Below are 27,289 nucleotides of genomic sequence, written 5' to 3'. Positions count from 1 at the left end.
CTTTTAAACTACCGTGTGAGATGAGCCTGAGCCTCAGCATCCAGCACGGTGCCTGTCCTGTGTGGAGCAGCACATAGCAAGAAGGACCAGGGTTTGAACAGCCAGGAATGTTTCCTAACTCTAATTCTCAGAGTCAACACTCAAAAAACGGCAAGTGGCTCAGTATGTCTGAAGGGGAGGATTCTCTGAAGGCACAATCAGTGAGAAAAACCTGTATAGCATGTGATGTGATGTGATTACACTTCTTATATTCATTCTTGTAATATAACTCTGTGTTATTACAGTTGCAATAGTATCTCTGAACTCTGGTTTTATGAAAAAATTCCAGGCACCCTCAAAACTCACCAGCACACGAGCGGTTAAATCCTTGCAGACAATGCTGTACTTTGTTCCCCCTCTTCATACCAGTTTTTACATTATTAACTTCCTGTAGCCAGAGTCAGTGTTGGAGGTTAATGGCCTAATTTATAGCTTATGACCTGCTGATGTGCACAGACCCCTGAACCCTCTAGATTCTGTGTGAAAAGCCCAAGACCCAGCTCATGCTCCAGGAGTGCAGCTCCGTGCCAGAGACATGACCAGGCTGTCCTTTGCCCCACGTACCACGCTGGATGCCTGTGGGTGACGCTGAGCCAGACAGTGCCCTGTGCTCTCCGTGCCCTCTGCTCTGCTGTGGCTGGACCTCTTCCCATTCACAGGCTGCCCAGGAAACATGAACTTACCTGAATCCTGGCTTCTGTGCTGCAAGTCAACAAGACCCCATAAGTTCTCCTCTTCCAGGGGCAGAGATGGCTGTTTGTGGCTCCCGTTTGGGGCACAGATGGGGGAAGCACAGCCTCGTGGGCTCTTCGGTGGCTGGGTGCAGGAGGTGATGGGGTGAGGGCTTCAGGGGTAAGGGGAAGGCAAGTGTCTGGCTGTGTCACTGCCCTCTCTCCACAGCAGCTTTCCATAGAGGTGAGTGATCTGTAGCACTTAGGATGACTATAGCTATCCCAAGGAACCCCAGGGATGGACTTTCCCTGCCACATACACTTCTGCTGGAAGAACAGATGTTCACCACAGAAGCACTCTGACTTTGCAGCAGTGGTGTGCCTCTCTCCTCTGAGTCCTTGGCTCCATGGGCTGGGGAGATCTTCAGTCCATGAACTCCCACATCCCTTCCGTCTCAAAGATGATTCCCACAAAAGTTTGAGGGTAATCCTGCCAAATTTCTTGCCCCCAGGAAAGCTCGTACCCCGGAAACCTATCTGGAACCTCCATGAGGATTCCACTGAAACCCCTCTGGCAATAAAATCCCACTGTCACACTGCATGACGGATGATACTCTGTAAAACACAGCCCTTGGTGGAAACAGCTAGATCATTTTGATTAGCTTGACTACTTGTCTTGTGAAATTTGGCACCACGCCACACTTTGTGTGTTGAAAGTTAAAAGTTTCTGTGTGTCTGAACCCGCCCATAGACTGCTCAGCTTTACAAAATCCTGATGTGTGACACACAGTTGTGCTCTTCTGCAGGACCACCCTCCCAATGAGCAGCTTACCACTACGCCCTCTCTTCCTACCCAGCTGCCCAAACAGCAGTCACCTCCTGCATTTTACTTGTTGGACATACAGAATGAGGACAAGATGGCAGAACTGCTACTAACATGAGAGATGCTGCTGCTAGGACCAGTGGGTACCTGGATTTTGATACTTAGAAGTGGCAGTGGGGACAGCAGTGCCCTGAGCTGCAAGGAGGAGCAGCCCAACCAAAAGAAGGTGCTCGCTGCTGAGAAGAGGCTTTTTGGGACCAGTACATGTGGCTACCCAGCCAGGGCCTCCTGGGCTGGTGTTCTAATGATCTCGGGCCTGTCAAATGGACATCTACAGATAGTTCTTAGTGTCCTATTAGGAACACGTTCCTGTCATAGCTCATTCTGTACAATTATTCCATAAAACAATGACCCTTTCCTGATTATCTTCTAAAACCCACCCCCCTGCCCCCCCAGGCAGTGCATTTGAAAAAATAAAACTAGCTCATGGGTTCTGATCCACTGCCCCAGAAGGGAACATTTCAGTTTCATTTCTCTGCAGTTCTATCACATCCTGTCATCCATGAAACAAAAGTGAAAATGGACAGAAACAAAATGACAAAGGTATTTGAAGATCTGCTGTGTTTACCCATGATTTCCTGCTGCAGAATTTCTTGTACCTTCTGCTGCTCCTAGGGACAGCCGTAGAGCACCCCAGCCAGACCACCCCTCCTGTTCTTTGATGCATAAACCATGCACTGAAAACCATGTTGATCTGGAACAACTGTTGACTCATTTATTGTTTTCCTTTGTCCACTGGTTTTAGTTACGTTAGCCTCCTATGATGTTACAGAAATGTGAGATTCAAAACAGACTTGTTTTGTGTTATCCAAACAGCCTTGCAACACGCTGGCTAGTGACTTAACACTCCCACCTCCTTAGCCGTTAACAGAGAGAAAAAGGCACTTCAGGGTGGTGCATGTAATCAATTCTAAGGATTTACTTAGGATCTACTTCAGGGTTTAATAAAAACACATCCCACAAGCACCTTTTTCTTGTCATTTGACTATAAAGACTGACCAGCTAAGATAAATGTATCTATCCTAGAACTCTTCTACATTTTACTAGATGATTCTCTCCCGCTAACTGCATCATTGTAACCTTTGTCATTCTCTTGCCTGACATTCAAATTCTGCACCCTTTTTTGGTGTTTCCTAAGAGTTTTGTTGATCAGCAGCTCTTTTTATTTTCAGAGCTGCTGTAGCACGCCTGCCTTCTATAGCTTTCTGTAGTGCCTGTCATAGTGTTATATTACAGAAGACAAACACGCATTGCTTTGCAGGGGCTTGTCTTTTGTGCTACTATTTATTGAACAGAAGAAATTGGTTTACAATGAATTTTGTAGCTTATCTTTGCCTATGAAAAAGCCACAGTCTTTCTTGATGGGGCTGGGCAAATACACTAATTTGGGAGGCCTGACAACCTGCAAACAATGTGGCCGACAGCTTGTCAGCTGAAGTGTACTTGTGTGTAATAACTAAAGGGACAAAACAATGTTTGACGAACAGGATATTGTATAAATGTGCTCGTTTTCTGTGTGTAGAAGATTAGCATTGGCTAGAAAGGAACTGACGGGAGGGAGAAAGAGATTTGCAAGGACAGAAACAAAAGAACAGCACTCACAATGTATATGTATTTCAATCTACAAAGCCTGGATGCAGGATTGAGCAGCTTCATATGTACACGCAATGTTTCACTTCAAAACAAACTAATTTTTTAATTACTCCATAGGAGCCAGCAGAAGGGAAATCACTGTGGTAACACTGAATGTGCTAAGGTCTGAAGTATGCTGCATCTTTTATAGTGATTGCTGCATATTGAGAAACGCAGCTTCAGAAGTGGTAACCTCATGAACTGCCTAGGCATGAATGCCACTATTGTTTCCAAGTAAGAAAAACAGACCCACAGAAAACAGAAACTCCTACAGACCTGGGCCGATGCCAAACATTTGTATATTCTTTCAGAGGAAGATAACCTGCTTAATTTTGGATATGTTCTCACAGTAGCTTATTTTATGCTTATAACTGAGCGGCCAAGTGAAGGAGACAGCGTGCTGAAGAACTACAGCATGTGTTTGACAAAGCTCAGACACAAACCAGGTTCGCAGTTAGATATCCATTCAAACTGTATTAGGAAGAGCTTCACCACAGGAGAAAAGTTAACTTCCTTTTAAAATAAAACCAAGGAAGTTTAAGGAAGTGACAAGAGGCCAGTATCAAACCCCAGGATGCTGGTACTTCATTCAGACCCTTGCATTTGTACTTCTCAATGTGCCAGTGGTGCTAGAAATGATGCTGTGTGCTTAAGGCTTTGAAACATTTGATATTGAGACATGCAGATTTCTGTGCCTGCCCTTAGACAGTAGTTTAATCTCCACTATTACCATAGCCTGAAGAGAGCACAGCACCTTGAATCTCAGAGCTGGTGGTCTTGCCTATTTTAAATATGTGCTTTACTCTCAGAGCAGGACAAAACCCTTCTCATGTCTATTTATGACGTTCATGTTTTCTAAAGTAATGACTTCATAAAGACCCAGAGACTGAGACTTAATTTTCCGGATGCGGTACAAGCATGTTTTACTACGTTTTCCTTTTTGTTGAAAACATGGTCTCATTGCTTTTGTGTGTTAGCAAGGGGGTGTTTTGTTTCTTTAATCTCGCATAATGGAAGGACATGAGAATCTTACTTTGTTCTTTGGCCTTAGTGATCTTTAGGACAGTGCTTTTCCAGCTGAAAATGGTCTCCCTTTGCTGAAATCACTTAACACTGTAACAACGGATGCTTTGCTCCTCCAAGGCTGCTGTATACCCTGCCTCAGCAGCACCATGGGGTGATGAAGTCAGCATCTAGCACCCGCTCCCCAAGCCAGCTGTGCACACTGGCATTCTGAATTTCTGGCCCAAGAATGTTTCTATTTGGATGCAAACGTGGTTTTTTTCCCCGAAAAGCCTTGTTTATAAAGTAAGTACTTGAGTGACCTTTTGGATTACCACAAATAGTAACACTGAACTTCAAATAACAAGCCCAGATTATTGTATTAGAGGTCCAAATGGCTTCCATTGCATAAGCAGATGATCTGCTACCTGGGATGGCTGGTACTGGCTGGTACTGAGATAGATGGATTTTAGGTCAGTGCAGCCACCGGTTGATGCTAAATTAAGCTCTGTCAGTATGTTCTTTGTTTTCCGAGTCTGAGGTGGTCTTGAATGAGCACACCATGAATGGAGCAATCTTCCTTCCTCCTCTACCAAAAAAAAAAAAAAAAGAATATTCAGCATGACATCCAGTGTGTGTTTTTTAGCCTGATTTTGGCTTCTCATTAATGCAATAAATTTTGTCTTAGAATGTATCTATCTGTCTACTCTACCCCAATAATTTTTCAATTGAGTGATTTAACAAGCAAATTTGTCAAAATTTGACTGCAAACTCTAGCTGCTGGAAACCCAGTCTTTTAACCTTTTCACTAATTACATTCACTCAATTAGCACTTGTTGCCTCTTCCTCCTCCACACACCCCCCCACGCCACTCCGGTTATGTGTATCCAGTGGGTATTGGTATGTGGGTTAACATTCAGTTTGTAGCTGGTAGCCAAAAAATACCAGCTTAACCTCTCATCAAAGGCTCATCACCATTCTTCCTGTTCTCACTACATTTTTTCTTCTAATATACTCTCATGAAAATATTAAAAATTTAATGTGAAGTCTAAAGGAAACTTTTTTCTTCTGTAGTGCACGTCAGATTACTTTTCATTTATTTACTCCCATAAGTGTTAAAAAGACAAAGGGTTTTCAGTACAACTATGACTCCTCTTATTTCTCAAAATATTCTTAAGCAACACAGTATTGCACAGCAGAATACAAAAAGGAAAAGCCCGCTTTCTCTCGGGCTGCAGTTTTACCATCATTTGGCAGCAGGATTAACCTAAGCAGCCCCTGCTCCTGTCACTGAACCCTGTGTCTGCTACAACTGTTTGTGCCATCATTGTTCAAGCAGAACATGATGATTTATGGCTTGTTCAGCTTGTACAGAGGGGTTTTTTTTGTTGTTGTGTTGCTGTAAACCACAGATCAGTTCCCCATTAGCTGCATTGGGAACTCAGGCACAAAACTCAGATTTCTGGTTTTGCTTTGGGAAGTAGGGACTTATTTTGCATGTGACAATGTAAGACTTAAGTTCCTCTTTGCATGCAGGTTTTTGGAAGTTAGTGAATTCCCTTGTGCTTATGTACCATTTGAAACCGTGATGTAGATCTTTTGGGAAACTTCACCTTATATCTGTAACTTCTGAACAGATGAATTAATTTCTGAGCTAGCTGGCCTTTTAAACAGAATGCTTCATCACAGTAATGACCCAGTTCCTAGGTAAAGTGCGATGCAATCACATTTAGCATGATTTACAAACCACTTGTGTCTTCTTGAACCTAATAGTCTTAGTAGTAATCCTCCAGTGAAATCCTCTGGAAATCACATACTGCCACATCTGATTCTCTTTCGGATGGAGGAGTATTGACATAAAATATACCTCAAGAACATGAATAGCAACAGCTCGTTCAACTCAAGCAAATTAAACACTTCAGGAAGGATCTAAAACCTGCAGAGAAATAATGAGGAATAAATGAGGGGCATAAGATCTAGAGAAATTTTTACTATGACAGCAAGAAGTAACTTGGAGTCAGACAACCTGCTGTTTCGAAGGACAAGTCCTTTGGAAGAACCAGAAATGTGGAGCTCTGAATTGACACAACGTGATGCAGCTGAACAGCAGCCTTTTGATTTCCTTGATACATAGGTGGTCCTCTTCCCATCTAAATGTGGTTTATTTTAGTCCAGTCATCTCTGTTTTGGCATTGTTCGCATTCCTATCTCCTGCTGAATGTAATGTTATTATACCATCAGAAGAATAAAATTGTCTTCCTAGAAGCAGAGAATAAAACTTAGAAAAGTAAGCAGATCCTCAAAGCTAAAAAGGGAATTGAACACGATGAAGATCTTCCTGCAACTCATTCCAACTCTTTTTTATCCTCCAAATAAATAACAATGAAAGAGAATTTTTGACTGATATAAAAGCCTCAGCTTATTCAGTGTGGCTTTGATATGCTCTTGAGACTATTTATGGCTTATGGGAGAATTAATATGAGCATTAAATGTGAGAAAACCCACAACTGGTTTAGGAAAACTTTAACATTTGTACTTGTGATCCTTTGTGTAGGAGGACGTGGAAAACAAAACTCTGTCTGGGTGCAAATAGAATAGAAACTTTCCAGACTGTGAATGTATTGACCTTCACTAAGGGAGCAGCAAGATGTATGCTCTGGGTTTTGGGTTTTTCTTTTTCTTGAACATTTGAGGTTATTACAATGAGTCATGGATGCCCTTAATGTCTAGCTATGATATTTGTCCCTTGTGAGCCTTTTACCCACTTTTTTTTCTATATGCCCAAAAGCAATTTAAAAAGTCTCATAAATAATTAAAAAAGAGTAGTCATTATCACTGGTCTAGACCTAGGTGTCCTGTTGCTGTGTTTAGTCAAAACAAAGTGGGCAGTTTGCATCCACCTAGATTATAAAAACATAGTTTATCTGATCTCATGTTTACAGGATGTCAGAACTACTCTGCTCTTGGGATGGCTTAATTTGTAAATTAAATAATTGTGCTACTTTATCCACAGTTAATATTTTCTGTCTTAAGTTGGCTTTTCCTAAGTTTAATATCAACTTTTTTCCCTATTTCTCTTTTTGTTTTCCTCCTCTTATGTCCTAAAGAAGTTGATAAGCCACATCTTCCAAAGAAAATTTGGTCAGTAGTTTTTTGTGGAATGCTAATTGCCATCTGAGATCAGTTTAACAAATGAAACCTACCTCTTTACTGCTGGAAAGGAGGTTGATGCTCGTAATGAAGCTAACACTCTGAAGTTCAAAATAAGTAAATCATGTTCCATGGAGACATTTGATACCTTTGGGAAGCTCAAAAATGTGGGCACTAGCCAGTGATATAACTGTTCTTCTTTTTTAATATGGGTTTTATAGGTGGGTTTGGATTTGTGGGAGAGTGGGTACAGGAGTCTCCTTCCACCTCTCAGTTCGCTAGCTGAGTTGCATGGCTCCCTGATGAAGCCTTGTGAGGCCTTGGGGCAATGTTCCATTTCTCACTGCTAAAGCAGCTTGGAATTCAGAGAGTTCCTGTTACTTGTATGTATCAACAGCCAGGCAGGCTATAGATACAGCTGAAGTAATACTTTTAGTGTTCTATGGAGTACTTCACCTAACTGAACGCTTGTCCCCAAGACAAAAAAGCAGCTACAGGTTAATATTCTTGGCCAGGATTAAAGACCAGAACAGTGGTACTGAAACTTCAGATTATCTTGTATCTTATCCTAGGTAGCACTGACATGATGAATTTGCCACTTTGAGCTGGTTTTGTCTCCAGAAAAAAGCTGAGATAAAAATCACGATGAATATTTTTGCATGTCAGGTTGTTAAGGTTGTGTGTGTGTAACTGGTAAGGTTGAAATCCTAGTGAGATACTCTGACAGTCAGTTATGGTGGTAAGAAACCAGGTAACAGTATTTTTTTCTGTAATTTATGGTAGAGAAGAGCAGTAGCAATGGGAAGCCTTTTTTCCCTCTCTCCCCTTCATAGATGTTTAGGGGTGCGTTACAGAGGTACCATTAAAGCCAGATGTTTTAACGCTGTAAAAGACAGTAAACTGAGGAAGGCATCAGAGAAGGATGACAGCATGGGGAGACCAGCATTCATCAGGCCTCTTGGAGAAGGCTTCTGGACATGCAGTTACATCAGGTACTTCAAAGGCTGTCTGGGCTACTTGATCAGTATTTATAATGCACTCATTCACCAGGGTCGCTGCATTCCACTTCCAGAAATTTACTGTATCACCTTTGCTGTTTCAGTCAACACTACCATTATGTTTATTTTCATAAACACTGCTAATGGGGCAGCCACACTTTGACCTCTATGATTAGATGGGGCTCCTTGAGAAAGCAGTTTCCTTTGGCTGAGGACACCTTTATCTGAATGCAGCCTTCTTCCCACCTCTCCAGAGCTAAGAGTCTGCAGAGTGCCTTGTTTCAGTTTATCAACTGTTTTTTAGATCAGGACTATAATCTTGAGAGATTGCTGCAGCAGGTGAAAGAGACGGAATAAGGATCAGTCCCACTGTGATGTGCCACAGAACCCAAGAACCAAAGCTGAAGCCTGTATTTAGCTTGGGTAGGACTTATGCACCACTGCTGTCCTCTCTGCCTCTGGAGAGGCCCAGGTTGAAGCAAGACTCAGGACGCTGATGGTAATGCACTGTTCCTCAGGCATTTCAGTCCCAAGAAGAAACCTTTAGTTCTGTTCTGATGTTCTTTGGAGAAAGGACTATCTGTCATTGTAGCTAAGTAAGTGGGGAAAGTTCCCTCTATCTTTTTCTCTGAAAAGAAAATGGTTGGGAATGGAGAATTGAAGGAGCTGTTACTATACTCGAAGAGACAAAGCAAGCAGCAAGAGCCTGGCAGCTCAGAGCAGCGACATTTCTTTTTCTGCTTTTACAAGCATTTTAGCTTGTTTTTTTGATCCTCCCCCTCCCTTCCTCCTCACTGCGATATGAGGCTTGCCAAACAGAAAGGGAGAGCCTGAAACTGCTTGCCTTGAGGCCTGGGAGTGGAGGAAACAGCAGTTTATATTGCCATATTGGAAGGAGGCCGAAGGGCACAGAGGGGCAAAGGGCAGATATGTGACCGGGGGTGGAGCGGCACAAGGGAGCAATGCAGGCTGCAAGAGAGTTGAGGAGGAACACTGGGTTAATCAGCCCTGGGAGAATGTATGTAAAAAAGTCAAGAATATGTTACAACAGATTCAGTGTAAGTTCATTTAGGGAGTTCTGCTTGAAGTCCTCACACTGAAGTTTGCCCTCTGAAAGTATATCTTTCAGCAGTTGCAATTAAAGCCACACGTATGTACATATATAGAACTCAGTTCCTTCTGTGACATTAAACAGTTCCTTATGTCCAATAAAACTCTCCACACCCCGTCATTCTTCAGATATGGTATATGGAGAGCTGAATCAATTTTTGAACCTTGAGTCCCGTCTTGTCCACATCAGCAGTTTCCTTAAAATGACCTATCAGTGATCTGATTAACATTTTAAACTGTTAAGATTTTAACCTTTTTTTCTGTGTGCCACTGCTGAAACAGCAAATGTTTCTATGTCTGTAATTACGCAAAGTTAAATGGTGTTATAGTAAAAGCTATACTATACTACTTGTCAGCACAGCTAGATGTTTGAAATTTGACAGTGTTCTACATGACATCATCACATATGACAGGAAATTTGAAAAAGTTTTAGAAAAGGTATGAATGAGTCTGGCAAATTCATCTTACTGGAATGCTGTTACAGAAAATTACCCACTAGTGTCATAAGGCTCTGCTCAGTTATGCTTCCTTTATTCTTACTCTTCAGTTCTCAGTTGTGCAAACAACCTACTGCTGTTCTGTCATCACAAAATGGGGCTTTTTTGGATCTCGTATCTGTTGTTTCTTTATAGGAAATGCCCAGACCACGACTACGCTAGGAGATTTTGAGTGTTGGTCAGTGTTCTGGTACCCGCTGTGGAAGTTTTTCAGCTTTCTATATGCAGAGATACTGCCTTGAACTCTTCCAGTGGAAATTTATATTCTCTTTTTGTCTTCCTCATGTTCTTCCCCTGTGGCTTCCAATGACTGAAGGCCTTCACCGGTCATGTTTCCCCTCTTTGAAGTCTGCAGAGCTGCCTGTATGAGCAAGTGGGGCCATGCAACAGCGTTTTACGCTGCTGTCAAGGAGCAAACGTCAATCCGCGGGGGGTGCCGCAAACCCCGGCGGCAGGAGCGGGCCGTGCCGGCAGCCGAGCGTGAGCCGGAGCCCAAGGCACCCGCCGGGGCTAGTGCGCGGCCCCGCGGGCAAGGCGGCGGGGCTGGGCCGCTGCCCGAGGCGCTGCCCCCTCCGGGCCGGGCCCGGCCCTTCCCAGCGGCGGGGGTCACAGGCCGCCCACCGCCCCGCACGGCGCCGGGGCTGGAAATCCCCGCCCTGGACCACGCCGGGCCGGGTCGGGCCGCGGGGAAGCACGTTGCCCCGGCGGGTTTCCCCGGCCGCCAGGAAAGTACCTAACGTCCCGGCTGACGCCGGCGGGGCCGCGGCTTTCCTTCCCCCGCAGCGCAGCCACCCGAACAAGCGGCAGGGCGGCGAGGCCGAACGGAGAAGCCGCCCGGCCGGAGCCCCCGGCGCCGAGGGGCGCGGACAGCCCAGGGGCGCGCTCCTCCCGCCGGCGGCCGCCACACGACGGCGCTCGTCACGGACAGGGCGGGCAGGGAGAGACGGGCTGGGGGAGGCGCCGCCCGCCGCCCACCGCCCGCCGCCCGCCCCGTCAGGCAGCGCATGCGCCCGGCGGCCGCCGGGGCTTTCCCGGCACGGCGCCTCCACTCGGAGTTTCCTGGGCAGGGGCGGTGCCGGCCGGGGGCGCCGCTCCCCCCCCGCGCCCTCGCCAGGCACCGTTTGTATATAGGCTGGGGCGCGGAGCCGGCCCGCCCGCTGCCGGGGTGCGACCCCAGTCCGTGAGTATGGGGGTGCGCGCCGGGCTGTGGCCTGGTGCTGCGTCGCGACCGCGTCGGGCCTCTGCGCCCGGCTGAGGGGGCGGCGGGCGGGGGCGCGGGCAGGTCGTGTCGGGGCGGCTGCGCTTGTCACCGGCTTCGCGGCACTGGCCGGCGGCCGCTGGGCTCGGCCGGCGGCGGGGAGAGGGCTGGGGCGGGCTGAGGGGCCTGCTCCGCCCCAGGCCGGGGTCTCGGGCGCCGGGGGGGAGCGCGGCAGCCCTGCCGGGTGGCCGCTGGGGGCTCCCAGCCGGTCGCGGCGGGGGCGTGAGGCGGAGGGGCGGCGGGCCAGGCCCCGCCATGCCGGGGAGGGTGGCGGGGGCGGCGGCGCACGAACCCTGCCGGGTGGGTTTCGGTGCTCAAGATGTGTAAACTTAGTGAGGGGTGCTCGGAAGGCAGACTTGCTTTGCCTCGTTTGTAACGTAAGAGTGGAGGAATATTAAATTGAGTTTTGAGGTTGCTGTACTTCAGACGTTGCAGCTCTGTGCTTAAGTAACCCCTGAGCGTTGCTGCAAGGTAACAGAAGAAAAAAACCAACCACCAGAGCAGCTGGTTGTCTTTGGAAGTCGAGGGTACGTGGGGCTGAGGTGGAGGATAACGTTAGGAGAAGAACGTTCAGCAGAAAATGACCTCAGGATTTCGGGTTTAAGTGATCATAAATGTTGTAGGGTTACTAAGGTTTAGTTTGTTCTAGTATTTCTGGCATTTACTGTGAGGTATCGGACTTACTGCGGTACGGAAACTGGCTTAACTTCTTGGGCTAGCATTGTTTGTGTGTGGTGATCGCTTAGTCCCACCATCTGAGTTAGAGGAGTGCATTGGGGTAAGGTATTTGTAACTTGTGTCCTCAGTGATTAAGAAACTACTAGTAGTAGTGGCATGACCATATTAAGAACGAACCTGCTAAGAGCTGTTGAGTTGTATAGGAAATGCTCTGCTGGTTTCCAGTAGGTGATTTTTCTACACTGTGTCATCATGACAAGTATATGTGGTTCTTTTTAGGACCTGACTGCTATATATGAATAAATATAAAGTTATATATTTGAAAATTTTTAACTTTGTCTTTGCTGTTATGTGAATTTGTTTGGTGAATTTCAGTTGTGCTGAATGATGCCCTATGTTTCAAGTATCATTGGATTTACCTAAATAAGAAATTGCAGTACTCTTAAATTAAGTCAATGTAAGAAAACTGGATCTTCATTGTTTGAGAATCTGAAAGCTTAAACTGATTTAAATGGATGCAATTTCTTTATTACAAGATCTTGCCTTTAGTTATTTACTTGATCACAAGCTGTCAGATTCATCTATCAGCCAAAGAAGTTCTGCCTGTAGATTAAACAGTTTTGCATATGTATCAGTAACAAGGAAATTAAGTGTGTAAATCCGTTCCATAGGACGTTATGTAAAGGTGACTCCCTTAAACCTCCTAGCTAACATTACAAAAGAGCTTACACTGAGATTTTAGTGTTTCAGTTTGTGTAGTTTCTGTTTGTATAGACATTACATGCACATCATTTTGTGTATTTTGAAACATTCTTCTCTTTCTTACAGGTTTTGTTCCACTCAAAAGAATTAAGTGATTGAAACTATAGATACTTACAGTTTCTTCTTGTGAACAGTCAGTATCAATATGGAGGCGTAGGCACTTTAGAGGGACTTCAGTCTTAACTCTGGGAGGTAGTTTTGTGCACAAATAAAGAAACTAAGGCTTCAAAAAAAATTTTTTTTTAATTTGAGGATTCTGTTTGCTTCTGTATGCCATAAAGATGGCACACAGGAAAAACTTAATTCAACAGTATAAAGTATTAGAATGTCCCGACACAAGGCAATTCATTTACGTTAAATTTGTTAACTCTATACTGGTAACTAAGGCACCAGGTTAAAACTGAAATTCCCTGTTCAGTCTGTGCTGACAATGTTATAGACAGAAAAGCCTGGGGCTATTCCAGGCTTGTTAATTAAGACAGCTCACCCTGTCAGTGGCAGTGTATAGGATTTATTTTTCTCATAGCTGTATAGTCAATATATGTGAAGTTGAATATAAATTAACTTTACAACAACAATATTTACATCAACTTCTTTATTCCAACAACATGCAGAAGGTGAGCTGAGTTCTTTGGACATCTAGTAGTAGCAAATACACCAGATCAGTTCCATAATGTCAGTTCAGAGGTGCTTTTTTTGGTGTGCCTTTTGGAGCTGATAAACCGTTATTTTCAGCCTCTTAATGAGGTTTACAAACTAAAATCTTAACCTGAGTATAAGCTGCATATTTATCAGCTGTCTAGGGTGAAATAGTTCTTAAATTACTTAACATATGTTCTGGTTAGAAATGACTTTTTTTTTTCAGTTGCCCCATGTTTTAGTTTCTTTATTAACGAAGGATTTTGATAAACCTATTTGAGGTTTTTTTCCCCTCTGGATCCCTCCTCAACTAGCCTGACAAATTAATACTGTGCCCCCAGATACACTGTACCAGGAAAGCATGTGATGCCTGTATGATTCAAGGGAAGGTCCTTTTTGCCATGCTTTCGTCAACTGTCAAAGTGGGATGAGGCAGCTTTTACACTGAAAGCAGTTGCGGAAACTGAAGTACAAGAACTTCCCAAATATTTAAAGGCTGTTCAATCATGAAGCTAATTGTATTCACATATGCATTCAAAGTTGCACATTGAAGTATTTAATTTTCAGGTTCTTGCTTTTGTACAGGCAGGGGTTATTCCAAATTGCCTTTAATGCACACAACTACCTCCCAGAGGAAGACTTGTCCCATTCTTCCAAAAATAGTCCATTATGAACATAATGGAAAATAGCCCTTTCTTGGCTAGCATCACGAAGCAGAGTGCTTTGTGCGGTGAACTGAAGTATGATCTATCCTGTGAACTCTACAGAATGTCAACGTTTTCTACTTTCCCTGTTAACGTGCCAGTGTCAGAACGGAGTCTTGCCCGGGCTGGGTTTTATTACACTGGTGTGCAAGATAAAGTTAAGTGCTTCAGTTGTGGCTTAACATTGGACAGCTGGCAACCAGGAGATAATGCTATGGAAAAACATAAGCAGCTGTATCCTAGCTGCAGTTTTGTTCAAAACATGCTTTCAGTTAACAACCTTGGACTGTCTTCTCGTTCTGCCTTTTCACCTCTGGTCACAAGCAGTCTGTCACCATCTCTACATTCCATAACACTTTCTCCAAATTTAGAACAAGTTGGATATTTCAGTGGCTCTTTTTCCAGTTTTCCTCAAGACCCGATAACTACGAGGGCAGTTGAAGACCTTTCATTCTTGAGACCTAAACTTCACAATCCTTCTATGAGTACAGAAGATGCTAGACTATGCACTTTTCACTCATGGCCACTGACTTTTCTCTCGCCCTCTGATCTGGCAAAGGCTGGACTGTATTACTTGGGGACAGCAGACAAAGTTGCTTGTTTCACCTGTGGTGGTCAGCTGAGTAACTGGGAACCAAAAGATAATGCTATGTCAGAGCATCGGAGACACTTTCCTAACTGCCCTTTTGTGGAAAACCTTACCCGAGACCAGCCAAGTTTCAATGTTTCAAACGTGAGCATGCAAACGCATGAAGCACGTGTTAAAACATTCATAAACTGGCCAGCTAGAATTCCAGTTCAGCCTGAACAGCTTGCAGATGCTGGCTTTTACTATGTAGGTAAGAAAAAACTGATCGAGTCTCTGGTTTTATTCATATTGCTATGTCAGCATTTACTACTTAAATTGTGCAAATGTTTGCTAGATTATTTTGCCCTGTATTTTTTTTAAAGGCCGCAATGATGATGTCAAGTGTTTTTGCTGTGATGGTGGGTTAAGGTGCTGGGAATCTGGAGATGATCCATGGGTTGAGCATGCAAAGTGGTTTCCAAGGTAATCTGCAAAATTTTTTTTATAATTTGTTCACATCCTTAAATACTTCTAATTTTGGTAGCTAAGTACTGTACTTAATACTTTTATTTAACTTTACCATATGGTATACAAATTCATTCATTTGTATGTATTTCATGTACCTCTATTGAAAATCTCTGAAATACTAAGGTGGCCTTGATTAAAATGTTTCTTCATTAAGCATGATATTTAATGCTTTCTACTTCATAATTAAAAGCTGCGTGCATCCCGAAATCACAATTAGCAAGTGAGGCTGCATTGTTCATGAGCATTTTATCTAAGAGAAGCAGTTAGAAAGCAGACTGAGGAGAGAAAAGCTGCTGAGAAAGTAAAGGAACATTTGACTCCCTCCGTCTAGTTTTGTGCCCATGCTGAATGCTCTTGAACCAGTTTTAGAGTTCATGCAGTTTGTTTCTTAGATGTAGAAAGGCTTGTGAAAAAGCTTTCAGTGGCTGTGCACTGTGTCCCTCTTGGAAAAATGCCAGAAATAACTTTTTTTTCATGTCACCCTTAATTAAATGGGAATTGCATACCTAATTCCTATCTGTGCCTGTGGAAATCTCTGCCTACATTAATGACAGAAAGAGCTGCACTTTATTTCAGGAAAGCTAACAATAATTCTTGACATCACAGATGTCCAGGTAGTCTGTCATGGGCAATTTACCAGCTACTGTTGGACTACATGATGTACGTAAGAGTCAAATGACATGTTTGTTTCCTTCTGTGTTGTCCCTGTCAGTAGATGTATTTTAGAGAGATAACTCTGAGTTACTGAAGCAGATCTGGCTTTGATCGTGGTGTTAAATTTTAACTTCTTTTAAATGATTTGAGGGGGAGATAAGAATGGTGAGATGGAAACGGTTTATCACTGCACTTGCAGTGATGCTAACAGTATCATTTCTCATGACTGCCATTTTGATTAGGGGTGATAGCAGAAGGTAAAGCTGCTGCATTTATATGCGTAAGCCTACTGACTGATGAACATCATGGAGACGCTTTATCAAAGTCACCAGACACAAGACTGCATTGAGCTTCCACTTATGAGAACTCTTTGCCTTCTGAGCAACATTTAAGTTACACTATGTTAAACTGTTTCATTCTTCTGTATTTTTTTCTTTGGCAAGTAGAAAGTATAATTTGGTACACTTCTGTCAATGTTTCAGGTGTGAGTATCTGCTTCGTGTAAAAGGAGGAGAGTTTGTAAGTCAAATTCAGGCCAGGTTTCCCCATCTTCTGGAACAGGTAAACTTTACTGTTTAACTTTGATTTTCCCCTGTTGAAGAGCACTGTGTTCCCTTTGGGAATTTGGTCCATCCTTCTGCATATGTTTCTACTAGGCTTCTAAGATGAGAAATGCTCTTCATGAGCACAAAAATGAAACCGGTGCTGAACCATGGGGACTTGGATTAGTAAGAGTTTAACCTGTACGGATTACTTGTGGAAAGTGTTGTGAGGCAGTGAGCTCCTTCCTGTCAGGGGAAGGAAATTCTCATTATGTAAGTTTCAGTGAGTAATGCAGGTCAGTACGTGTTGTTTCAGAAATCAGTGATGAACAGCCTGAAATATTTCTATCCATAACTCTTACAGAAAGAGTAAGCCGAACTTCTCGTCATGGAATTGGTCAGCACTAACTAATGATATAGCTGCACAAATTTGTAGACTTGTGTAACTGCATGTAAAATACTTCACAGGTCCTGTTCAGATGGTTGATGAGGGAAGAATGTATTAGAAAGGTATGTTAGAGGAAAAGCAATACTTTGATACTAATGTAGTTCTGTTGTGTTCCACAGCTCTTGTCAACCTCCGATACGCCTGTAGATGAAAACATTGATCCCCCAAGTATGTATATAAAAGCATGTTTTTAAACTTTCTCAGTATTTTGCAATCTTAATGATTGGCTATTCAAAGCTAACCTGCTTAACAATTCTTAAATTTTCTTGGAAACAACAATACTATCTAACTATCTAACATTTTCTAACTAATGATAAAAGCTAGGTAGCTTTGATACTATATGGATAAACTTCAGGGAAGTACCTTTAAGAGATCTTGTCTTTAATTTTCATTATTTTCCTATTAGCAGTTCATTTTAAGGTTTTTGATTTGAATGCTTGGCATTTGCTGGATTTGTAGTTTTTAGTTTCATGGTTGAGTTAAACAAAACAAGTCGGTTTGATATTTGTTTGACGCACAGTATTGAACTTGGTGGAACAGTTGCTAGAGGGTGGGGTGTCATGACTGTGCAGTTAGGCAGCTCCATTTTTAGGCACATAGCTAGGTAAATGCTCTGACTTGGAACAGCAGTGGTTAAGGAGAGGGTAGGATGAGCCGATAAAGTGAAGTCTTTTTGAGCTGGACTCTAGTTACGGTGGAAATAAACTCCTCCAAGAGGGGTGAGTGGCTTATGCTATCATAGTCCCTGCTGGCTGAGGACAATGAGTCAGAATTCTATGTCTGGTGTTTAGTAAGCTGAATGGAAAATACTGATTAAGAGCTGCAATAGAGCAATTGTTTGTACTACAAACCTGAATTTTGATTCTTCCTCCAAGACTTTTTTTCAAGGCTGAAGTTAGAAATGACTTAGTATAAAAAAAGCTGCTGAAACACAATGGTATTCTCTGTGGTGTCTCTGGATTATCCTAGATTTTACTGAAAGCCTGACATGGGCTGGAGTTCCTCATGGATTCAGTACAATTGAATCTTAAGTAACTGTCCTCCATTTTTAAAACTAACTAATTAAAAAAATCTATTAAACCATTGAAACCTTTTAATGCTAGGTATTCATGTGTATATGCATGTGTGTAGGTCATGTTGGTGAGTCAGACTTCTGGGTTGTTATAGGTATTTTATTTGTTATATTACACATGCTGATTTTTACTCTTTGATTAGTTATTCATTTTGAACCTGGAGAGTGTCATTCAGAAGATGCAATCATGATGAACACACCTGTGGTTAAAGCTGCCTTGGAGATGGGATTCCGTAGAAGGCTAATAAAGCAAACAGTGCAAAGTAAAATCTTGGCCACTGGAGAAAACTACAAGACTGTTAATGACCTTGTGTCTGATCTGCTCACTGCTGAAGATGAAAAGAGAGAAGAAGAGAAAGAGAAACAATTTGAAGAAGTGGCATCAGGTACGGAAAAGGCATGAATAAAAGTAAAAGCGGAAGTGGTTTGTATTACGTATGCATGAAGTGATTCAGTTTAATTGCTGTTATGATCAGCTTCTGTAAAAGCATTGTCAGGGCATCTGTATGGAACTAGCAGTCTGGGAAATGTTTTGTTCCCATTCAGGATGATGGTTCACACAGCTGCCTAGGGTTCAGAATCACCCGATTTTCTCCACAGGAACAAAGCCTTTTTTTTTTTTAAAAAAAAAGTGTGCCTTTTTATTGCTGTTAATAAAATAATAGAACCAAAATACTTTACTTGGCACACCCTACTAATTTTTTTCTTCAAATTTGCCCGCTCTTTAAGCTACTTGAAGCAATGAGCTACCATATCCACTTTCTAGAAGAGGCTATAATCTTCTGCAAATTTGGATTCTGTAAGGTGGCCAAAGGTCTTTTTTCTGTGTCTGACTCAACCAGGCATATCGGATATTTAACAGTGTTTATTTGATATGTCTTTAACGTTTCCTTTTGTTTTAATGCTATATAATTTTGGAAGCAAAAAAAAAAATCCTACTATTTTTGAGTCTGTGAAGTTGTAATAAAATACCACAATTATAAATTGAATTAAGATTGCTTCTTGCAGTAGTGCACGTTCTATCAAAAAAGCATGGATAGATTCAACCATTAAATCTTAACTGAAATTTTTTTTTTTTGCTGTTGAGATAGATTATTAAAAAAACCCAAATGGCCAGAGTCTGGTTGTGCTGTACTTCTGGTTTTCTTGCACATAATTCTGTTGGACACCTCTTAGAAAAACTTACTCTGTCTGCATCTCAGACTTGATTTTATCTGCCGCTGACTAAATTAACCCGTTGGTTGTCAGCGAGTTAGCATTGGTGTTGTGCAGAGGTGGTGGGTTTTTTCTTTGCAGCTGTGCAGAGAATGTAAATTTTGCTAGTGTGAAGTTAGACAAGATTCCCCTCAGATAATTTAACCTAGGGATGGAAGCAGGAAGTTTTGTTGGTGGAAATGCTTCAGCTCAGAAGCTGCTTCTATGTGGTTTTCTTCAGTCTGTTCTTCGTGTGAGTACCATTAAAACTTACTGAGGTCTTTCTTAATGGTGTGTGGTAAGTGAACATTTCAAGTAGAGATTAAATAATGTATCAATTATTGCTAAGCAGAAATGCAGCTTGGAGGAGTGTATTCTTAACAAATGTCTGATCCCCTTTGCGTTCCAGATGATTTGTCCTTAATCCGAAAGAATCGTATGGCTTTATTCCAACGTTTAACATGTGTGCTTCCAATCCTTGGGAGTTTACTATCAGCTAAAGTGATAACGGAACTTGAGCATGATGTTATTAAGCAAAAGACTCAGACACCACTGCAAGCAAGGGAACTGATAGATACAGTTTTAGTGAAAGGAAATGAAGCAGCCAGCATATTCAAAAATTGTCTACGAGATTGTGACCCAGTGCTGTACAAAGATTTATTTGGTATGTCTGTCCTTTTTTTTTTTTTATTATCATTTTTAAAGGATGTAAGCTTATAGAATTCTAACCAGTGCTGTCATAAGAACCTAAAGGAAAAAAAAAAAGGGGGGGGAATACCATTTGAATATAGATTAGCCAAATGACTAGTTGTTTTGGTTTTTTTTTTCCCCTCTTATTTTAGTGGAGAAGAACATGAAGTATGTTCCCACAGAAGATGTTTCAGGTACCTTAAACTCTGCCTCCTTACTTCAAAGGACAAATAGCTGATAACATCATAAAAAAGAAAATTACTTTGGTTAAGAAATAAGTTTTATGCATTACCCTTTCCCCAACAGTGCTTTGGTGAGATGCATTTACTTGAAAAAGTTAAGTGCATGCATGGACTTGCTTGCAAGTCTATCTGCTGTAAGCTGTGTCATTCCGTGCCTTACACATGCTGTTGTACCATGGGAGGTAGAGCTTTCTGGAGCTTGACAATTCAAGCACATGCTGGACTTGATCCTGGTACAAGCTCTCATTCAGGCACTTGGTAAAGATTGCACAATGAATAGTAGGTTAGCATATCACAGCAGGTATTATAATCTCTGCTTTTCCAGAGTAGGTTATAGGTGTCTTGCGGTCTAGCTTGACCAACAGCTGGGTAGATAAAGAATTGTCAGACATGGGATTGAGTTTGCTCTGGTTCTTAGTCCTGTAGTTTAATATGTTAATAGACTGCAGAAAAGTATACAAGCTTGAATATTGCTTGCTTCCACCAGCTGGACTGTGTGCTCTGCACTTCTAATATCCAAGCCAGAAAAGTACAGCATTTGCTAAAATGTAAACATTGGTTGATTTTGAGCTACAGTTGGCTTCCAATCCCTAAGCTGTTTGTGTTGTCTCACGGAACTGGAAACTAGAGACTAGTTCCTTGCATGCCATTTTCTGAGCTCTGGAAAATGTGTCCATTTTCTCACTGCCATCTGGTTTTGGTGAATGCAGATAGGGAAATAAAGGGTGAAATAGAACATGACTGTATTTTAAATAGAATTATATTTGGCTGTCTTAAGTTTTAAAATAATTTTTTCCAGGTTTACCTATGGAAGAGCAATTAAGAAGGCTGCAAGAGGAAAGAACATGTAAAGTTTGCATGGACAAAGAAGTTTCTATTGTTTTTATTCCATGTGGTCACTTAGTGGTATGCAAAGAATGTGCACCATCCCTTAGAAAATGCCCTATTTGCAGGGGGACAATAAAGGGTACAGTTCGTACTTTTCTTTCATAAAGAGGGGAACTTGCAAAATCTTTGTTCCTGTCATCCTCCAACTGCTGAAGCTTAAGGCAGCAGTGTCTTAAGAATGGAAAATTGTGGTCCAGAAGATGATTAATCAACTACCTAACAACATTGTGTAATAGTAAACTGTATAATTGTTATGAGTATACTAGCTTTTCCTTGCCAAAGACTATTTCTGTTTGTAAAACTAACTCAATACTAAGGTGAAGTTTTTGTAGCTTTCCTTTCTAAGGAAAGCAGTTTCACTAGTATGCCCTTGTGTCACTTTGAATAGAAAAACTTTCTGGTTGAATTCCTGAAATGAAGCTTGGCATAACTCTTCTCATGAGTTTCCTCCTTGAGGATGTGAGGAAATACATTGATTGCTGTGTATTAATAATTGATATTAATTAACTTCAGTTACTGTTCTAGTTCTGGCTTGGCTTTTTTGTGGACTTGAGGAGGAAAGAGGCAAACTTGCAGGGACAGCAGGACTTCTTGTTAAGTTTTGTTCATGTCTACCTACTTGTGTACTATATATTAATAATAGTTTATATGAAGATTGAATTAAAATATTTCTACTTCTCCAGTGAGTGCTTGTTTATTCTCTTTCTGTTGTAGGCTGCAGTGACTAGAATGCTGTCTTTTCCTGACAAAAGTTTGGGATTGGTTGCCTGCCTGCAAAAGTACAATAAAACTTAATTCTGTGTCTATCATTCATTTTTGAACAGGGGCATGAGCTTCTGTGCTGCTTGAGGATTCCCTCTGGTAAAGTAGGGGTTTCAGATTTTTATCCTTACTTAACAAAACCCCTCAAAAAACCCTAACAGCACCTGTTATTTCCTTCTGTCTTGATTTTTTTCAAAGGACAGAAATCATGGTCAGGAGTGGTCCTCATGACCTCAGTGATGAGGCAGAGGGTAGCAATTACAGCCTTGATGCTGGGGATTAAAATGTCAAACCTGCTTTTCTGTGTTTGGAAGTTTATGGTGATCTGCAATTAAACAGTAGGGTCTTCCAGCCCCCTCTGAAGTCTTGGGTCTTGGTTTGCAAGCTGTTAGTTTAGGGACTCCTGTTTTACTGGTTGACTCCTACAATTACCTTTTTCAGCTTTGTATCCCTAGATTTGCATAGTAGCTGTCTACAGAGGGAAGGTGTTGATAGGTATTTCTCAAAGATTTAATGTTTGGGGGGTTAAGGGAGGGGTGCAAGAATCTCAGCTGGTTTGTCTTTAAACATTTTTGTGTGAATTCAGCAATGCTGATGTTTTGTTTCATCCATTCTTCCATAATTTCTGCAACACTTTAATGCTGTGCATTAGCTGGCATCATAATTGTTTTAATGCTTTGGTATACATTCCTTGTAGCACACAGGATTCTTTGCTAACTGTAGATCAGTTTGCTGTAATTCTTTTTAAATGCAGACTTTTGTCCAACTTTATTATAGGTACGTATCTTCCCTTCAGTTTTGGTGTTAAAACTGTGTTTCAAATGTAGCATGTAGTTTTGAACAGCTTTAACTAACATACTTCTGCTTTTCTGGTTTTGAAATGGTTCTAAAGACTCTTGTCTTGTGTAGCAACTTAAAAAGTTGTCAAAGATTATGCAAGCTTGTTAAAAGAATAAAGCCTGTGAGTTGAAATTCGATATTCAGACCCATAAAATGAGTAATATTGGAACCAAGTATACTTTATACAGATTAAGATGAATCTTGCAGGGGGAGCTGGAGAGGTCAGGCTCACCTGAACAGTGTGGAATTGTTAGTATGTAAGCCCTATTTCTGAGCAGGGAAGAGGGAGGATAGGGAAAAACATGGTAGCAGGCAGACTTCTGAAGCAATGCATTTTTCCTTAGAAGCATATGGGGGTTACAAGTTTTTCAAACACTGCAGTTACTACATACAGATCAGATGACAGGGCTTTAAAAACTGATTCAGGTGTTCAGTGTCATTTGTGATGCCTGAGGGTATCTCAGGACCTGCAGCGTAGCTGTCAGCCAGGGTTGGTGAATGTTTTGAATGTCCTGGGCAACTTCAAACAGTGCCGGCTGCCTGCATCTAGGCACCTGAACGGTGTTCTGAGAAGTGGAGGAACTTGGTCTAGAAACTACTGGATAAAACTCCTTGACCTAGTTTTGACAGGAAGGCTACTCTAGGTTATGGCTTTCCCCTGTTCCCCACTATCACAATTGTGGTTGCCCTGATCCGTAATGCTGTGCACGTGAGCAGTTACGTTCTCAGTGTTATTCCAGGAAAGCTCTAATAAAACTAGCTGTCTGTAGCACACTGCAAGCAGAACCCTAGCACCATGTTAAACCCTGGGGACTGCAGTGTTAATGTTTGGTGAGGATCAAGTGACTTCTGTTAGTTGTGAACCAGCTGATCATGTTTCACACTTTGTACTGTGTCTGCTTCCTGCTTTGAAAGCATTTTCCAGAGCTTTGACTGGGTTGAACAGCAATAAACAGCCTCCGCCCCTGCCCCCAGCTTGCTGTGAGCTCTGCTGATGAAGCAGCTCAAGTTCTCAGACGTCAGCGTTCCAGGTCCATAGTTTGTCTTGAGCTTGCAGAGTATGTTTGCGTGGCTTAGGGGTTGTAGAGGGTGGGTAACCTGGAGTTTGTTGGAGTCAGTGGTCAGGCTTGCTGTAGGTGAAGACAGAAGGCAATATAACCAGATTCTATAAAAGAGCCATTTCTTTACTTGAACGAAGCTTATCGTATCTGCAAAGGATCTAGCCCGGAACAGTTGCAGTTTCCAATAATGGTTTGAGATGCTGCAAGATACAGTGGCTTCCCAGGCAGCGGCTGTATGTTTTGTGAAGCAAGTGCCGTGATGCTTTGTTGTAATTATTGAGCGGTTTCCTGCATGGTGGTTTTGGTGTGTGTGCTTTGTTTAACTGAATTGTGTCTTTCTCTTCTGTTTGCTTTTGAGCATTGACCAGGAAGCCTAGCATTCTTCAAATTGAAGACCGCGTGCAGTCCTAGTATCTGTAAGTGATCAGATCGGTACCTGGCATTGTAACAGAGTACTGCTCTTACATGCTGAAATAAATGGCCACGTGTAAAATACCTAGGAAGTCCATTAGCATGATGTAAAAGAAAAATCTTTATGTTGCTGCTTTTTGTGACCGATGAGTTAGTGGTTGTTCAGTAACTCCACAGTGCCACGCTCTCAGAACTTGGTTCTTTGCCATATTCCTCACAAGACATCAGAAGAAGAGAAGCACACGGAACTGTGAACAGTGTATTCATCTGCCTTTAGTTCTGTGTTGCGAGGCTGAGGTATGCACTATCATGCTTAGTGTTGCAGATGATGAACTTGCAAATTCAGTTTTGCTGTTAGTTATTTCTAAAGTCACCCACCCCAGGTATGTGAATTCAGGCAGATGTATTCTGGATGTGGAAGGGTATTATCTGTTCTGTTGAGCTACTTAACATACAATTGTTGTCACTCTTGCTCTGGAGGTTACTAGTGCAGGGAGTAAACTTTCTGAGACTATACCAAATCACTAGTCCTTTGTTCCTGGTTTTCATTGAGTGTGTGATCACAACAGTTACCGGTGCTCCAGCTCAGCTTCCTCACCGATGGGTGCTGGCATGGGACCCTTCAAGCCTGAGAGTCTGGAATATAGCACGCATCCTGCGCAAGGAAGAGCAGAACTCCAAACAACAGATCCTGCTGTGCTATTTTCAAAAAAGAAACAGGTGAGGGTTTGGGGTTTTTTTTTCTTTTTGAAGAGTTCAAAATATGCTGCTTGCACAGTAAGTGATGTCCTAGCAGTAGCCTTCACATTTAGTTGTGGCCCGGTGAAATTTTTTAGGGAACAGCTGGAGAACTTGCCAAGGGTTCTAAGCTCATGTGTTAGAGGGTGTAGACTTGGTCAAAACAAAGATTTTGTTCTGTTGGATCTGTATAGCTTGACTTAGTGATGCTCTATTCTTTTGGCAGATAGAGAAGTGAAATACTTTAGATTTATAGAGTATAGGATATTAGTTAGGGTTGTGATTTGCCCAGTGGAAAATAGCTTCAATTCTAAGGGAAGAATAAAGTCTGTAGAAAAGATTGTTATGTGTGCAACTATCAAAAGAAGAAAGCACACCATTTGTACAGACACTCATTGCTTTTCTTCACAAACCCTGTCAAGAAAACTGAGTTACAATCATTTTTCTTCTAACACTTTAGAAGCATCCAGTACTGGCCAGGTGCAACACCTTGGTTTGTAAACTGCTTTACACTTGATGTGGAGGTCAGAACAAACAATAGACAAACTCAAACTTTGGAGTATCAGAGTGAGAATATCTTTCCTCTTGGTATGTCAAAAGAACACTGAAAAGCCTCCAGAACTTAGTGTCCCTTTCATTCTTTCAGGAGTTCCCGAGTTGGATGTTTTGAAGTGTAGGCGTGACCTGACACTGAAGGATAAAATGGATCAATGATTAAAAGTAGTGTGTTTATAGCAAAGCAAATAATATATGATAATGCGAGCTAAAGGTTAGACACTGCAGGATCATAGAACAGTTTCAGTTGGAAAAAGACCTTTAAGACCATTGAGTCCAACTGTTAACCCAGGGCTGCCAAGTCCACCACTAAACCCTGTCCTTAAGCACCACAACTAGGCATTTTTTTAAAACACACCAGGCAGCTTTCCAGCCACTCTTCCCAAGCCCCTAGTGCTGCGTGGGGCTGTTGTGACCCAAGGGCAGGACCCGGCCCTGAGCCTTGTTGAACCTCATATACCTGGCCTTGGCCCATCGGTCCAGCCACCCTTCTGCAGAGCCTTCCTACACTCAGGCAGATCAACACTCCCCCCCAGCTTGGTGTTGCCTGCTAACTTTCTGAGGGTGTGCTCGATCCCCTCGTCCAGGTGATCGATAAAGATCTTAAAACAGATCTGGCCCCAATCCTGAGCCCTGGGGAACACCACTTGTGACCAGTTGCCAGCGGGATGTTACTCCCCTTACTACCACTCTTTGGGCTCAGCCGTCCAGCCAGCTGTTTACCCAGTCTAGTGCATACCTGGAATTTGCAGTCCTTGCACCTATGTTATTTGTGAGAACTACCAAATGCGGATTCCTAAATTTAACTTTCCTGTTTTTTAAGAATGTAATCACACACCAATCGTGACTCCTTCAGCATTGTGTAGAGAACATGTTTACATTCTGCACAGGTCCCTTCTCATCCTCTCACCTTCCATATCACAGCTAAATTCTTAACCTCTTATCTGGGTAATTTTCAGTCTCTGATGCCAATCCACTTTGCTTTTGGCAATATTGTAATTTTTTTGCTTATATCTTTTTCAATAAAGCATGTTAAGAATGCTGTGTATGTCTTCAGGGTAAAAAGAGAGTGGCATGAGTATGTAAGACCTTTTAAGAGTCACTGAACAAAAAGGTATGGAAGTAGATTTACAAAGGGATGATGTTTATGTCACTGAATATTATCACAGTAACATAATCTTGCTGTAATATTTTTTTAAAATAAGAAACTAAATACTGTACTGCAGGATTTCTGGACTTCTTTGAAGCCTTTGATGCAGGGCCCCATCAGAACCATTAAGCTGGAAGGGCCATGATTTGGTACTAGAACACAGGCTAAAGGAGAGCTACATAAAAAGGAGAGACCTGCGGGAAGAAGGCAGAACAGTGCAGTTTTGAGATGTGCTTGTGTTGTTGATCTTGATGTGTTTGAAAGGCAAAAGTAACATTCGTGATAACGTGGCCTAAGGTGGCTGTGTTCTGTAGCCATGGGATGATTTCCTAAGCCTGTAATATTAAAAATTCATTTCACTTAATACAAAGCACAAAAACATGACTTCTAAGGATTAAAAATTAGTAAGGGGTTGTGCGAAAGTTGTAATAATCACCTGAATGCTGGGCAGGGCCTTAAAACTTGATACTGTAAATGCAGTTCTGTGATGTGTCACCAGAGGGGTTCCTAATCCAAGACAGACCTCTGAACCGCCGGCTCGGCCATCCGTACTAGTAAGGAAACAGATACGCAGCCCTGTTGAGAGGATGAACTATGAACAGTTGAATACAATATTAATAAACTCCCTCAAGGAACAGCTGAAAGACTGTAACATAAGTATACCTAGAGAAGGGGAGGAGCTATTTATGCTAAAAAATTGTAGCATAAAATGAATATAAACAGATCATAAACTAATGATTGAATTTAGGATAACTGATCACCAGAGAAGTGAGTGGGAAGAGGCTTCCATGAAGGAACATTTAGGAAGCATTTCTTTACCAAGAGGGTGGTTGATCACTGGGACAGAGTTCCTAGAGAGGTGGTCAATGCCCCAAGCCTGTCAGCGTTCAAGAGGCATTTGGTCAATGCCCTTGAGAACATGC

General features: G+C 42.2%; 1 protein-coding gene across 2 annotated transcripts; it reads left to right on the top strand.

The window, feature by feature from the left end:
* Positions 1-11,021: 11,021 nt before the first annotated feature.
* Positions 11,022-21,535, top strand: BIRC2 (baculoviral IAP repeat containing 2). 2 transcript variants are annotated; one of them, XM_055801203.1, is made up of 9 exons: positions 11,022-11,162; positions 12,747-14,862; positions 14,975-15,074; positions 16,256-16,334; positions 16,883-16,931; positions 17,979-18,221; positions 19,439-19,693; positions 19,872-19,913; positions 20,761-21,535. In XM_055801203.1, exons 2-9 carry the CDS (start codon positions 13,989-13,991, stop codon positions 20,952-20,954), a joined length of 1,836 nt encoding a protein of 611 aa, XP_055657178.1. In that variant the 5' UTR covers positions 11,022-11,162; positions 12,747-13,988; the 3' UTR covers positions 20,955-21,535. The 2 variants fall into 2 exon arrangements, with proteins under 2 accessions (XP_055657178.1, XP_005230610.1); XM_005230553.4 differs by lacking the exon at positions 11,022-11,162 and having other exon boundaries at positions 11,781-14,862.
* Positions 21,536-27,289: the final 5,754 nt, after the last annotated feature.

The sequence above is a fragment of the Falco peregrinus genome, chromosome 4, assembly GCF_023634155.1.
Source record: "Falco peregrinus isolate bFalPer1 chromosome 4, bFalPer1.pri, whole genome shotgun sequence".
Lineage (NCBI taxonomy): Eukaryota > Metazoa > Chordata > Aves > Falconiformes > Falconidae > Falco > Falco peregrinus.
Note: the sequence above shows the minus strand (reverse complement) of the source record. Positions and strands in the feature narration are given on the sequence as shown.

Coding starts and splice junctions, on each gene's coding strand:
- BIRC2 (XM_055801203.1), top strand. CDS start 13,989: ATGAACATAATGGAAAATAGCCCTTTCTTGGCTAGCATCACGAAGCAG. Junction 14,863..14,974: donor TGCTGGCTTTTACTATGTAG/GTAAGAAAAAAC, acceptor TTTTTTTTAAAG/GCCGCAATGATGATGTCAAG. Junction 15,075..16,255: donor CATGCAAAGTGGTTTCCAAG/GTAATCTGCAAA, acceptor TCAATGTTTCAG/GTGTGAGTATCTGCTTCGTG.